Source organism: Xenopus tropicalis, chromosome 1 (assembly GCF_000004195.4).
Source record: "Xenopus tropicalis strain Nigerian chromosome 1, UCB_Xtro_10.0, whole genome shotgun sequence".
NCBI classification, from domain to species: Eukaryota; Metazoa; Chordata; class Amphibia; order Anura; family Pipidae; genus Xenopus; species Xenopus tropicalis.
The window spans coordinates 84,178,390-84,194,018 of record NC_030677.2 but is presented as its reverse complement, the minus strand read 5'-3'; the positions used below and the strand labels follow the sequence as shown (position 1 = coordinate 84,194,018).

General features: G+C 38.1%; 2 protein-coding genes across 4 annotated transcripts in view; one reads left to right on the top strand and one right to left on the bottom strand.

The window, feature by feature from the left end:
- The window catches only part of idua (alpha-L-iduronidase), a 77,265-nt gene that overhangs the window by 24,928 nt on the left and 36,708 nt on the right, over nucleotides 1-15,629 (bottom strand). For all 3 annotated transcript variants that reach the window (XM_002935456.5, XM_031903405.1, XM_018097379.2), the window contains one exon: nucleotides 856-929. In XM_002935456.5, coding sequence (XP_002935502.3) covers nucleotides 856-929 — 74 coding nt within the window. The remainder of the gene's footprint in view (nucleotides 1-855; nucleotides 930-15,629) is intronic.
- Nucleotides 10,722-15,629, top strand: part of slc26a1 (solute carrier family 26 (anion exchanger), member 1) — a 28,187-nt gene continuing 23,279 nt past the window's right edge. The window contains exon 1 of the mRNA XM_002935465.3: nucleotides 10,722-10,930. The gene's annotated coding sequence lies outside the window, so the exon portion shown is untranslated. The remainder of the gene's footprint in view (nucleotides 10,931-15,629) is intronic.

Sequence of the window (15,629 nt, the reverse complement as noted above, 5' to 3'; positions counted from 1 at the left end):
ACACTATTGTATTCTACAGAACTTATCTGTTATTTGCTATGTAACCTGTGCCTTTTCTCCTTTTTTCCAGCTTGAATGGCTGCCCCCATGGCTACACAGCAGCTTATTATATAAATTATAGTAGTGTTACTGTAGCAAACACACCAGTTTTACCAGTGCAGGGCAACAGTGCATTATATATTTATTACTTTAAAGCTCTTTAATTTTTTAGTGTTACTGTTCCTTTAACTTTCAATGGGGTAATTTACCCTGCTGCCATTCTCACAATATTAACAACAGGGTCCCCAAATTCTTAACTAATGGTGACTGGTGGACTGCAGGTCAAGGTAAATGAGTAAAAGTGGACAGAGCCACCAACACCCTATCACAGTTCTTTCATTGATTTCAGTGGGGAAATTTCCACTGTTGCCAGTGACTACATACAAGTTTAGAAAAGTGGGCACAGCCAATAACAGCCAATCAGATTTTTTTTTATTAATGCAAGGGTCCCCAAACTCCCTAAACAGCCAATCAGATATTACCCATTGACTTTCAATGGGGAAATTCAATCTGCTGCCGTCCTCACAGTATTAACACCAGGGTCCCCAAACTCTTCACAGTTGGTCACTAGGGGCTGCAGTTTTAAGTTTGAAAAAGAAAAGTTGTCTGAGTCACCAACAGACAATCAGATTTCATTCAGTGACTTCACATGTTTTTCAAACCAACATGAAGTATGTTCTCAAACTTCCCTTTCTAGTTTAAGTTGTGGTTTGAATATCAAAATATTATTTTAAAATTTATAATGCAATTATTTATACAATGTATTTTACAGCAGAAGAGTGAGTACATTTATTTAGAACATAAACAGCTTCTTACCTGGCACTAAGCCATTCGCCATCAGAAGATCTATAAAAGTATCAAGTTTTGTAAAGTCATATTGTAGTTTTGCTCTGTTAGACAACAAAAATATGAAAATGCAATAATTAAGACAGAAATTAAATCAACATCTTGTTAAAGAAACCCAATTATTGTATTGTTCAAAACCACAAAAATGAATGTTTCCATACTTTCTCTGTTTATTTTGCCCAGCTTGGATCAATTTGCTGTATCTTACAAACCCAGTTCTGTCTCCTCAATATTAGACATATTTTGTCAAGTTATCCAGACATCTGTTAAAATAATCAAGCTACAAATCTTGAAATTAGTGGGTACATTGGTTTCCTCCCACAGATTAACTGAGCAGATTAACTGGATCCTGACAGAATTGATGACTGTGTGGAAATGTCCCTGGCACCCTAAATTATGAGCTCTACTGGGGCAGAGACTGGACTGAGATGAGTGATGTATAATCTCTGGAAAAGTAATGCAGAATATGTTAATAATAATAATAATAAAAATACTAGACCCTGCAGTTCCACTTTCAGTTACAATTATATATTTTTGAAACAAATAACATCCCACTTCATTATAATCTTGCTTTTATAATACCATTTAAATGAAATCCAGTTGCTTGAATCAGTGACCTCTGGCAACCAGAACAAGAAGAAAAAAAAACTGTCAGGGCAAACAAAAAATGTGTGATTGATGGGGTGAAGATACTCCAATTAAGCCTGCTCTTGTATCAGTGTGTATAAATAATATCCAATATGTTAGAAAACAACATAGCACTATTAGGGCATCTACAACTATTATAGTTCTAAAACTATGAAATAAAATTTTGAAAGTTTAAATTTGATTACAGTATACCTTAAAAAAAATCAAATATGCACAAGAATGCCAGAACTCACAAGTATCAGAAATAGTGTGTCTGGGTGCAGTCTAAATAACAACAGATGCCCATGTATTGAAGGAAATCCACACTCACGGGTCTTGTCTTGGTCAAAAATTATAATTTAATGGAGAGCTAACAGTACACACTGGTGTTAACAGTTGACTTTGCATTTATTCAACTTTTTAACTAAGATAAGACCTTCAAAAGACTCTTTAATTCTTAAAACAATAAAGGAATATTACCAGTATATATTAAAAAAACACAAGGGCTCATTTACAAACAAAAGAGTACAAAAAAAACAACAAAGGCTGCCCAAGGCAGGGGTTATATACAGTATTCCCTTGCATCTGTGTGAGCTGCACTGTGACCTTGTGTTAGATTTTGCTAAGATACAAGGCCTGCCTAATATGGGCTGTAATGGATGTAGTTTTGCTGACCTTAGAGCTCCTGCACTTGCACCTGTAGCATTGGTACACAAGCCTGATAGAATCTATAGATTGCATACACATATAATCTAAATGTTGAGGGAATTTTAACTGATCATAAACCAACTAGCCCTGTTTACAGATATCAGGCACCATGGTCTTTGACCTGTAAGAAGGACCAATGTTGAGATAGATGGACATTCCTGTAAAGCACTGAACTATTTGCCAATCATGAGAATAATTGACTAGTGACACAGCAAAGTGCTTTCTTCATTGTATGACTGAAATAAATGTTCCCTAGCCTAATGAAATTTCCAGTTTGTGTGTCATGGACCACTGACTAGTAACAGGCTGGACTTTATACATACATTTAAGGATATGTGTCTAATATTCACATACAACTCATGACCATAGACCATATTCTTTGTATTTTAAGATTAGATTGCTATTGCACCTAAAGCAAATCTTAATTTTTTAAAATAATTCTACTGTGTTTTATCAAGTTTACACAACTATGATAGTTTCTACCTGTAAAAATAATGGGCCTGAGTCAATTCAATGAGAAAAAGGTTTATCACTTGAAAATTCATGGAGGAGATTCAATTTGAGATGCAATTCAGTTCAGAAAAATCTCACTTTTTATCACATGAAAACTCACTTAAAGGCTATGGGAAAAATGGAACTGAACTAGTAGAAAAGTTTTTTCTCCTCAGATTGAATCTCATCCATGAGTTTTGACGTGGTAAACCATAAGGTAACTATTCATCACTGAATTGAATCTGGCTGAATGTATGATAGAACAATGAAATCTAAAAGGGATGAGAACACTAAACAATGTATGCTTCTTAACAAATATTTTTTCATAAAGAATACTGTTATATAATTCAGAGCCTTCCCTAGAAGGATTTTGGACCTTTATTTGTTGAGGGGAGCTTCCATGTATTTAAAAAATGATGGAGTTACTCTGTACACTACTTTTAGAACTCCCCATGTTTATATTTGGTACATATAACTATGCTATAAAAAGTCATCCTGGTGTGCCCTGGGTATGGAATGTCTTGAATATGGGAACATATTTAGGTCTACTAAAATTACTTAATGCTGATCTACAAACAGTTCCACAAACGGGTGCACAGACATAAAAACACACACACACACACACACACACACTCACATTCTTTAAAGGATACATATCCCCCTAATCTTATAGGCAATACTAAATACTATAAAGTGCTTGTTTTACTTAAGGCTGAAAATAAATACTATATTTAAAAATGGCCCCAGTATTGGAGCTTCCTATAGATCCTCTTGGTTCTCTTTTAGTGTTTTAAATGACAGGTGGGTGTCTTAAAGGTCCCTGCCAGAAGCACAGTAGGAGGCAGGGCTGCAATCACAGTCCTGCAGTTACACAAGCAAAGATACTGTAGGTTTCAGTTCCCTATCACATCAGCCTAAGTTCTGATTGGCTCCTATCCTACAGTGCATTGTGCTGTGTGCTTCCAGCCCCCTGCACAGCCTGAGAAAGGAGGCAGCAGGAAATGGAACAGATGGGTGGGTCTAGTAGAGTTTTTGCAGAGATTTTTGGAGGAGTACAATGGAATGGCACATTTTTGTTTTTCACGCAATATGTCTACTTTAACCTATTACTCACATGGAAACTCTGCCATTATAATAAAATAAATTGACAGATTAAACAAGAACATTATTGATTTGTGTCTTGCAGGTGAGGCCTTTTCCACTGAGCATAAATTTAAACCCTAATGGGTGTCAGGGCTGATATCAAGAGGCACATACCTAGGGCACAAAAGTAGTGCTGTGGAGTTTTCATGGGACCCCTCAGAGAAGTAATACCCAACCAGTGGCTTATGAACTAGATATTGCTCACCACCCCCTTCAATGTTGCTCCCAGTGGCCTCAAAGTAAGTGCTGAGTTTTAGGTGCTTGAAGGCAAGTTTTTGAAGCACAGACACACAGTTTTACTCCTGCCTTCTGCAGGCCAACAGTCCACATGGGAATACCAAATAGTCAATCACATTCCTTTCTTGGCATCCCCAAAGAATTTTTTTCATGTTTATGTGTGGCTCTCCCACGTAAAAAGGTTGAGGATCCCTGCCTTACTGACAAAGACATTGATGTTGCTTTAAGTAAAAGCTTTATTATCAACAGGCATGCAGGAGAAGTATATATGGACACTTCTCCCTACTACTGACCAAGGTTAGGATTATATACTGTAAATATTCTCGTGTGACATACAAAAAAGGGTCTTAACCCATGAGAGAAGTATGACTAGCCTAAGAAGCCTCATGGTCTACTAGTAAACCTTAGAGGCAGAGCCTACATATATTTTATCAGTAAAAAATTGTTTACAGTTCCCCTTTGTAGCAACAAAGGCATTCAGTGGGGGGTATTTATAAAAAAAACATTAGTTTGATTCTTAGGAGAGAAGGAGAATTAAAAGATTCTTAAGAGAAATAAAAAAAACCCTAAAAATGAATAATTCATTCTTTGATATTTACTTTTGAGATTTATATTATGAAATTTATATTTATATTATGAAATGTATATTCTATATATATATATATATATATATATATATATATATATATATATATAGCGAACCCAGGGTGGCACTCTGCTTCAGCTCTTAGCTCGGGTACAGGGCTGTTCATGCGTTTTTAATACACAATTGATTGTTTTTGGAATATAACTCAACTCGGTGTTGCTGGTCTTTTTTGGATATATATATATATATATATATATATATATTATATATATATATATATATCAATCCAAATGGTGTCCGCACTCCAAGGCTCAATATTTTGCAGGGTGCTAGCCAAAATTATGTATATATAGAAAATAATCATCTATGAGCCGAAACAAGATGGGGCAATCTTTGAAGGCACAGATTTTCATTGTTAAAAAGTTGTGGTTGCCTTGGGCTGGTAGAGAAACCCGGACGGACAAAATGTACAACATTTTTGCCTTAGATCTTTGGTTAAGTTTCAGTTTGCTTTTAAAGAAAAAATGTAAAGCAGTATATGGATACATAAGCTGCTATATAACTATGCCTAGTAATAAAGGTATAATAACATACCATTTGGCAACTGATTTGGCCTTATCTGTGGGGGGAACTTGGTACATACCAGAAACTAGTGCCTTTCTTCCCCAATTTCAGCCCATCTGAATGTCCAGGGGATTTGGTGCGCGAGTCACACAAGACCTGCAGATGGGGGTTGTGGTTTAGGGCAATTGAAGCGTGGTGCTCTCAACCTTAGACCCAGCAATGATGTGTGCGAATGTATGTATACAACCACAGGTGTTTGACCCGATGGATAGAGTTAACAGTCTGCTGTCTGGAAAGCATGTAAATTACTCTTCTACAAATCAAACATTATCAAGCAGTAAAGAATAAAAATGAGCATTGGCAATTAAATGTAGAATCTTGGTACACATAAACTTTTACAAAGGTAAAAGAGTACAAAGTAGAAAGTATAACAGCTATATAATCAATACATTCTTATTGCACCAGATTTATGTACAAAGGTTAAAGATTATGTTATGTGAGATAAGAGCTAAATAAAAACGTGTTTCTTTTATGTATATTTTTAAGAGAAAATTAGGAAGTGTAACTCTGTTTAATGGTATTAATCCAAAACCACCCGTCATAGTAAGTAAAAAGGCAGTAAAACTCCTGCAAGTGCTTGAGTACTCGTTGGTGGTAAGACTGCATCTAGCACATGTGTTTGCAGAGGAGTTCTATGTCTATGGGGGCTAGGGTAAGTGCACACTTAGCAGATTATCTGATCCACTCTTATGCTCACATCCTGTACCTCCATTGATAGGCCAAGCATCAACCTGTGAGAGCTAGATGGACAGATATTGGCGTGAAACTGCATACATTCACACAGGACCAATACCAGACCTGTCGATGGAGCTACGGGGGTGGGCGCATAATAGTGGATCCGCATTCCTTTACCTCTACAAAAGACGCCTGCAGAGTTTTTCAGCTACATTAATATTTTGTGTCATTACCCTAAGAAGAAATTCCTACATCCAACATTTTTATATGTTTTTGCTAAGCTGCTTGCAATTAAATATTATGGTAAATTTGTAAAGTACAGTGCACAGTAGCAACCTGGCTGGCCTTGATGCTCACACCCCCGCCCCAGCATGCGCGCACCTATGCACAAGCACGTATGTGCTTTCAGCCAGAAGCACAATGGTCAATAATTCTTTACCTGCAAGGCACTGCTTCCCAGTTGGATAATTGGAGATGATTATGCCTATGGAAGATCAAGGCCCTGTAGGACTAATTAAAGGCATTATGTCATGATTTTTATGGTGTACTTATTTTTTCTAATTACTTTATTGAAATAGCAAATAATTCACTCTACCATTTAAAACTGTATTAAATGTATTAAAATTTAATTTAACTTGTATTACTGGTGCAGCTATCTCAGTGTATTGTGCCTGAGTCTGAGCTTTCAGAAGGAGCCAGAACTACACATTAGAACTGCTTTCAGATAAATTATTGTTTTTCCTACTCCATGCAACTGGAGGAGTCATGAGCCAGACTTGGATTTTTTACTATTGAGTGCTATTCTGATATCAACCACTTTTAGCAATACAGCTGTCAGGAAGCTTTTATCTTGCTTCCTTCTTATTGTTCTGCTGATCGGCTGCTGTACTGTATTAAAGTGACTGAAGTTTATCAGAGTACAAGTCACATGGCTGTGGCACCCTGGAAAATGAAGAATATGGCTAGCCCCATGTGCTATTTCAAAATGAAATATACAAAAATCTGTTTGCCCTTTTGAAAAATGGAATTCAATGCAAGATTCTGCTGGAGAAGCTCTATTAACATGTTTTCCCATACCAGTATTCCTTTAAGAAATGGAAAACAACCACACCTTAAACACTCCCTGACTAACAACACAAGCATGTGCCATGGGTAGAGAAATCCCCATTCACCTAAAATCCAATTGCTGGCACAGAATGGTGTTTTGACTGCAGTGGCTAATATGCCTTCTGTGCCACAGGCTAGCAGTTGTAATTGTAAATCTGATAACTTGGGCTCTTTTGACAAAGGTAAAGAACTGAACAAGGCCTTTATAGATATGCTTAGCAGTAAAAGTAGGGACAGTAACAAGCAAGGCAAATAATAATTAAATAGAAAAATATAGCCAACACAGGCTGATGATAACTTATGAGCTGCTGAAAGTGGACAGTATTTGACTTTTGGCATTATACCATAATTATCAGATGTCACTGTTTTTATTTATACGGTCAAAAGTTAATTTTATGTGCATTAAAGTATGGCCATAATTATGTCATATGTAATGTACTTGCTGTTGGAAGTTAGAATAAAAAGCAAGTTATTTTTTGCACTATTTGGCCATATGGGGTCAAGCATTTGGATTACATAGGGGCCCTGCTAAACACATCAGGAGAGTACTGCATTCAACACCTGAAACAGGAGTGGCCAAAATGACAGCCAAACCGGCCGTTATATTGGCAGCTTTAAACAATATATACAGTATATAGAATGATTTGCCCCCAAAAGCTTTAACAAATGAAAATTCATGCATTTTTTAAACAAAAATATAATACAAACATTGCATACTTTTTAATGCATTTAATTTCTTTCAGTTTCTGGTAGTTACATTCTGGAAAGAAAACCACTGGGCACATGAAACAGATTTTACAAATGGCATGTAGTTCTTAAGAAGCTCATTATAGTGAACATAATCTTATATAAGTAACTTATTCTCAAATCCAGGTTACCTACATCTAAAAGTGTTAAATTCACATAGAAATATTCAGTCTGTTTTTATGCTATAAGCAGGGCTACCTGTGTGGTAATGTTGCAGGCCTGACTAAAAGGGACAAGTCTATAGAATGATCCATTCCTTACTATAGGATGTTCTTTTCTATTTACTATTTCTACTGAGGCAATTGAAATGTAGAAAAATAATTATGTCATATTTATATAGAAATCACAGACATGTATAAACTAATATAACAGAATTTTATGTATCATTATGTAACCCTTTCACTGCAGAAATTGGATTACACTCACTTCTCTTTGCAATCACAGGTCCTGAAAACCCCTTTGCTTATTTGAAATGATACTGGGAACTGGGATTTACAGCACAGTGCCTCCACCAAGTGGGCACTGAGGAACACACCTCAGGGGAATTCCACTAGGAAAAGAAATCACACACAGTTTGCAGCAAAGATAAACTTTATGTAAAAGATTAAAAAAAGCAATGAATAAACTTTATGACAAATAGAAATCTTGCCCTGGGGAGAACCTGTGTGGTCTATCCACTCCTGGTTAAGGTGCCACAGTCCAACGCTCTGATCTGGGTAAACAAAGACCTATGCTCAGTTCAGTCCCTTCCCCAAATGCTCTTTAGTCCCACAGGTAGTGCTACCTGCCCCAGAGTACCTCTCCCTTTGCAAAGGCAGTTCCCATGTAGCAGGCACACAAACAACACCAATTCTCACACATTGGAGACTCACACAAAGGTAAAAGCATCCACCAGCAACTAAGCAGATCTCTCCCTTTACAGTCTGGAGCTCAATGCAAAGCAGAACACACTTAGCTGGTTACTCACTCTAGATATGGCTCTCTCTGGCTGGCAAAGCAGCAGGGACCCCTTTATAACCTGCTTGCCCCACCCTTGGTTTCGGCTCCAAAGGCACTCCCTGAATCCTTTTCTCCCAGAAGTGCACTGAGGCTCCCAGCCAATCGGATTTGTCTCCAGTCTGTAACCAGGCTGGATGAGGTCACAGACAGAAAAACAGGGGAAAGAGTCCTCTGATCCCCTACAATTATTATTATAGTACACACACTAAAGTGATTAATAAACATGCAGACGTTTTCAAACATAATGAACCCTGCCAGCCCAGCTGTATCCACGATCTGATACTCTATGCAAAACTGTACAGGCCATACAATAAGGTTTCTGGCTAAAAAAGGGCCGCTTCTGGAAGTAATTGTTACGCGAGGTTCCTAAACCTGATTGTTTTGTCAATCTAACTGTCCCTTCTTAACCTGTCTGTTAGAATTTCTAATGCACACTGACTACTGCTGCACAAATATGGCAGCCCCCTCATAAAGGAACATGGGAGATCAGATGGAAAAATGATAACGCTCATGCAAAGAAAATATTATAATACATTTAAAAACTGTTTAATTGTAGGTGTCGGTATCTCTATTATTGCAATAAATCGCTTTTTACCTATGAAATTATGAAGTGGTCAGGTGGAATTTCTGATTTACTACTATTGACCACTAAGCAGGCTACAGCCTACCAGAATAAGCATTTATTGTCTTAGTCACTACATTTTTGATTAATGGAATCAGATCTGGCCATTCCTAAATGCTGAAGCATATATGTCAAAAGTACTCTAGCCAAAAGCAGGACTACCTGTCCTACTCATATTTCGCTCATTGGATTCTTCAGAGATGTCTCTGAGGAAGCCAATGAGCAAAACGCATTAGACATGATGCCATAAGGACGAGCCAGACCAAAAAGACTGCTAAGAAAAAAGGCGCCAGCTGGAGAACCTTTTCCTCAGAGCAGCTGGATACTGGACACACTTTGTAAAGGGCATATTTGCTTTTAACTATTTGCAAGTGCAATCCTTTTAATTCTATTATTAGAAAATGGTTTTACACTATTGGTGTACTGTTCCTGCTCCAGTTTAGAGACTATTCTACATGTGAGACTGATACTGATATTGAGAATACTGGTAGATTGATATGTGCTGCATTATATGAAGTGTTTGGTCACACTAATTTTGGTGGATCTATATAGAGAAGTTGTTTTTGGGGCTGTCCAGCACACTTCTTTGCTGTGAATTTAACCTTTTTGGAGTTAACACATTTTGGGGTGTTATGTATAATTCTGGTGAGACGCTGCCTCACAGGTTCTCCTTTTAGGATTGTAAATGCAATTCTCACTTTGAGTAGTGTAATTTTACCACTAAATACTACACTATATTATATCATTGTGTTTGGTTTGTTCAAATCCTCTTAGCTTTAGCATTGGACAATCAAATTTTGTTCATCTTCATATTTGGTAGAACAATGAAAACCAAACAGTCAAATGCTTTCTATAGCAATACCGTATTTTGTAAGAAAAAAGAATACATTCTGCATACATTTAATTACACTTACCAATGTTCTAGAATAGGAATATCTTACAATAGGAATTATCTTATAATAGCAATTGCTAACATCTAGCTATTCTGGAATTAAAACTACCTGAATTCTCTGACAGCCTTTTAGGAATTCATAGCTTAAAAGCACAGAAAGAACAACCTTGTCTTCAACTCTAGCAGCTGTACAAGTTAAGTCCAGCAAAAAGAGCTGCAAGAAATATGCACAAAAAAGTCATACAAAAGGATTCAAAGTTCAATGGAATTATGAGTTTGTCTCAGCACAATTTGCCTTCTGTGAATAGTTAATAAGCAATCTCAAGCTGTATTTAAACAAGGCTGCTTTAGACACTCTTCATTCCAAAGAACTTCTTCCTGTAACAATCAAAAACTTGTGTTGCAAATCAGTCTCTGAACTTTGAACACAATCTTTAAAATTTATCGTATAGGTAACAGAGAAAGGTTCCTTGTTTACATGCAACTTCAACTTCGGCAAGTGCATTATCCAGCCAGGAAAAATGAGGAGTGTGTTTTACTAAGAAAAAAATTATCTCGCTAACTGGCATTTTAAGAAAACTTTAAGGTAAGCCATTATTATTATATATATAATTATATATATCACTATCATTATAGTATAGGGGTGAGCTAATGTTAAGAGAAAAATAAACAGCCATAATTATTAGCCAATAAGGGAAAGCAGGGAAATCACAGTTTCAATACTTCGCTACTTCTGTGCTGAAATTATTTATGAATGTAAAACATACATGGTGTGGTCATAAAGGTATTTGACGTTATTCTAGTGTGTATTGAATAAATGTGGGAGTGTTATTATATATTAATTTGGGAACATAGTGAGCACACAACGTTTAACATAGTAACATAGTAAGTTGGGTTGAAAAAAGACATACGTCCATCACGTTCAACCATAATGCCTATATATAACCTGCCTAACTACTAGTTGATCCAGAGTAAGGCAAAAAACCCCATCTGAAGCCTCTCTAATTTGCTGCAGAGGGGAAAAAATTCCTTCCTGACTCCAAGATGGCAATCGGACCAGTCCCTGGATCAACTTGTACTAAGAGCTATCTCCCATAACCCTGTATTCCCTCACTTGCTAAGAATCCATCCAGCCCCTTCTTAAAGTTATATAATGTATCAGCCAGCACGACTGATTCGGGGAGGGAATTCTACAACTTCACAGCTCTCACAGTAAAAAATCCTTTCCGAATATTTAAATGGAACCTCCCTTCTTCTAAACGGAGTAGGTGCCCTCATGTCTGTTGGAAGGACCTACTGGTAAATAAAACATTAGAAAGGTTATTATATAATTTCTATATTTATACATAGTTATCATGTCACCTCTTAAGTGCCTCTTCTCCAGTGTAAACAGACCTAACTTGGTCAGTGTTTCTTCATAACTGAGACTTTCCATACCCTTTACCAGCTTAGTTGCCCTTCTCTGGACCCTCTCTAACTCAATAATGTTCCGTTTGAGCACTGGAGACAAAAACTGAATGGCAGAATAACCCCCTCCTCCCGTGAATCTATACCCCTTTTAATACAGCTCAAAACCTTGTCTGCCCTTGCAGCTGCTGCCTGGCTTTGCTTGCTACAGCCAAGTTTATTATCTTCAAGGTCCTTCTCCATTATGGATTTGCCTAGTGCAGTCCCATTAAGGGTATAAGTGGCTTGCATATTTTTAAATCCCAGGTGCATGACCTTACATTTATCTACATTAAATCTCATCTGCCAATTAGCCGCCCAGATTGCCAGTTGGTCAAGATCCTGCTGCAAGGATGCAACATCCTGGCTAGAATTGACTGTTCTGCAGAGTTTTGTGTCATCTGCAAACACTAAAACATTGCTTGTAATACCCACCCCTAAGTCATTTATGAACAAGTTAAACAAAAGTGGACCCAGTACAGAACCCTGAGGGACCCCACTGAGAACCTTATTCCAAGTAGAGAATGTACCATTAACAACCACCCTCTGTACCCGATCCTGTAGCCAGTTTTCTATCCATGTGCAAACGACTTCACTAAGACCAACAGACCTTAGTTTAGAAAGCAGTCATTTGTGGGTAACGGTATCAAATGCTTTGGCAAAATCCAAATAGATCATATCTACTGCATCCCCACTGTCCAGCTTCTTACTTACCTCATCATAAAAAGCAATTAAATTGGTCTGACATGACCTGACCTTTATAAAGCCATGCTGATTACTGCTCATAATGCCATTCTCCAGTACATAATTTTGTATGTGATCCCTTAACAAGCCTTCAAATAACTTGCCCACCACGGATGTCAAACTTACAGGCCTATAATTGCCAGGCTGAGATCTTACTCCCTTTTTAAATATAGGAATGACATTCGCCTTCTTCCAATCCCTAGGTACCATAACTGATGAAAGCGAGTATGAGAATATCAGAAACAAGGGCCACTGTAATTATGACCCTAGCTCTCTCAGTACCCGAGGGTGTATCCCATCTGGCCCAGGTGCCTTGTTTACATTTATCTTGTGTAACCCTTTAAGCACCATATCCTGTGTCAACCACTGCGTAGTTGGAGGGGAGGCAACAGTGCAGCTTTTAGGTGGGTCTTGGCCCACTGGCTCCTCTACTGTATACACAGAAGAACTGGTTAAGCACATCTGCCTTTTCTGTATCCACTGTAACCATATTGTTACTATAACTAAATGGGGCCACACTCTCAACCTGCATCTTTTTTCTATTAATATACTTAAAAAACTTTTTGGGTTTAGTCTTGGCCTCTGCCGCAATGCGATCCTCATTTTCTATCTTTGCCTTCCGGATTGCTGTTTTACAACACTTGTTATAGTGTTTATATTCATTAAATGCAGCTACTGTCCCCTCTGACTTATATTTCTTAAAAGCTTTCCTTTTTTCCCTATTAACTTCTTTACCTCAGTGTTAAGCCACATAGGGTGACTCTTAACACTTCTACTTTTCCTTATTAATGGAACAAATTGAGAACAGTAATGATTTAATATCATTTTAAATAACAACCATTTCTGCTCTGTGTTTTTATCAGAAAACATAATGCCCCAATCTATGCCCTGAAGTGCTGCCCTTAAAGAGCTAAAATTTGCTTTTCTAAAATTCAGTGTCTTTGCCCAGTGTAAATTTTTTTCCTGCGCCAAACATCAAATGAAATAACATTATGGTCACTATTACCCAGGGGTTCAACCACTTGCACATTTGCTATATGTTCTGGGTCATTAGAGAACACTAGATCCAGTATAGCATGGTTCCTGGTTGGCTCCTCAACAACCTGTGACGTAAAGTTGTCATGCAGCAAGATTATAAACTTGTTCAAATTTACTGTCCTGGCAGTACTATTGCTCCAGTCAATATCAGGATAATTAAAATCCCCCATTATTATCACTTGCCCCAAACTAGCAGCCTTTTCTATTTGCAACAGGAGCTGAGCCTCCTCCTCCTCACTTACATTAGGGGGTCTATATTATACCCCTACAATTAATTTGGTAGATTCTTTACTATCTGTGAGAAGCTCAACCCACAAGGATTCAGCTCCCTCTGTTACCCCCATCACTTCCTCTTTAATATTTGCTTTTAATCCCTGCTTAACAAATAGACACACTCCTCCTCCTTTTCTATTGCCCCTGTCCCTCCAAAACAATGTATAACCCCCAATATTAACTGCCCAGCCATGCGACTTGTTCAACCAAGTTTCAGCAACGCCAATCACATCATATTTCCACTCCAACGCTAGTACCTCCAGCTCTCCCATTTTACCAGTCAGACTCCTTGCATTGGTAAACATACATTTAAAGGGGACCTGTCACCCTAAGAAAAAATTCGAAATCCTTTTCTATTGAGTTTGTTAGGCAAAATAAACTTCACTTACGCTATATAAGTAATATAAATCTTGTTTCCTTCAGTCCTGGAATTACACAATCACAGTAAATAGGCAGGGGCCATGTTGTGGGCACTTATTAAGGGAAGCTTTTTATCACCCCAAAATCTTGTGTATGTGCCAGAATGGGGGACCTAATGCCCATGCCCATGCACTGGCTACACAATTAGATGGTTAGGAGGGAGGGGGAAAGTGAGAGCTGAATTGAAAGTTAAAGTATTTGTCTGCCCCGCCTCTATGCCTCAGGCATAGAGGCGGGGCAGCCAATATATGACTGACAGCTGGGATTTTTAAATGCCTTTATAATGGGTTTGGATGTGTTAATATAAAAATGACTTTGGGTTCCTTGTTTAATTTGAAAAGGACTTTTATTATACAGCTTTTTATGTCTGGGTGACAGGTCCACTTTAATACTGGTACCGGTGTAAGAATGACGTGTAAACAACTTATGGGCCTCCCTGCCATTATCAGTATCCCGAAGCAAGTCTCCTCCCCCATTTTCCCTTACTATGCCCACTACCTCATTTATCCTGTCTACCACAGAATTACCCGCTGCACCCTCCCCCCCCCACTCCTAGTTTAAAATCTCCTCCAACCCTCTAGCCATTTTTCCCCCAAAGCAGCTGCCCCATCATCATTGAGGTGCAGCCCATCCCTGGCAAAGAGCCTGTAGCCGATTGAGAAATCAGCCCAGTTCTCCAGAAACCCAAAGCCCTCCTTCCTGCGCCAATCTCTCAGCCACGCATTAATTTCCCTAAGCTCCCGCTGCCTTCTTAATGTTGCTCGTGGCACAGGTAATATCTCTGGAAGTCCTCGCCCTCAACTTCTCGCCTAGCTTTTTAAAATCGTTCTTGAGGACTTTCCTTCCTCCTCTAACATTGTCATTGGTACCTATGTGTACCAAGACCGCTGGGTCTTCCCCAGCCCCTCCCCACCACATGTTATATTATTCTTGCCCTCCTCTAATATTATTACATTCCTTTGCAGTATCAATACACAGGTTTGCAATCTTGTTTTCCAGTTCTTAGGCTTGAAGTTCAAAGGAATACAGTCATGGGAAATACGCATTAGATAATAATATATTATTAGAGCTTCTCTAACAGATTCCTCCATTGACATCTGTATTTCAAAAATGCAACAGATTTTTTTTTTATATACTTTTGAAATTTCACATGGGGCTACCCATATTTTCATTTCCCAGGGTGCTACAGCCATGTGACCTGTGTTCTGATAAACTTAAGTTACAATTCACTGCTGAGCTGCAAGTTGGAATGGTATCAACCACCTCTCTTCCTCCCCCCCCAGCAGCCGATCAGCGAATAATGGGAAGGTAGCAAGTCTGATTTGATAGGTTATCTGAAAGCAGTTCTAATGCGTAGTGCTGGC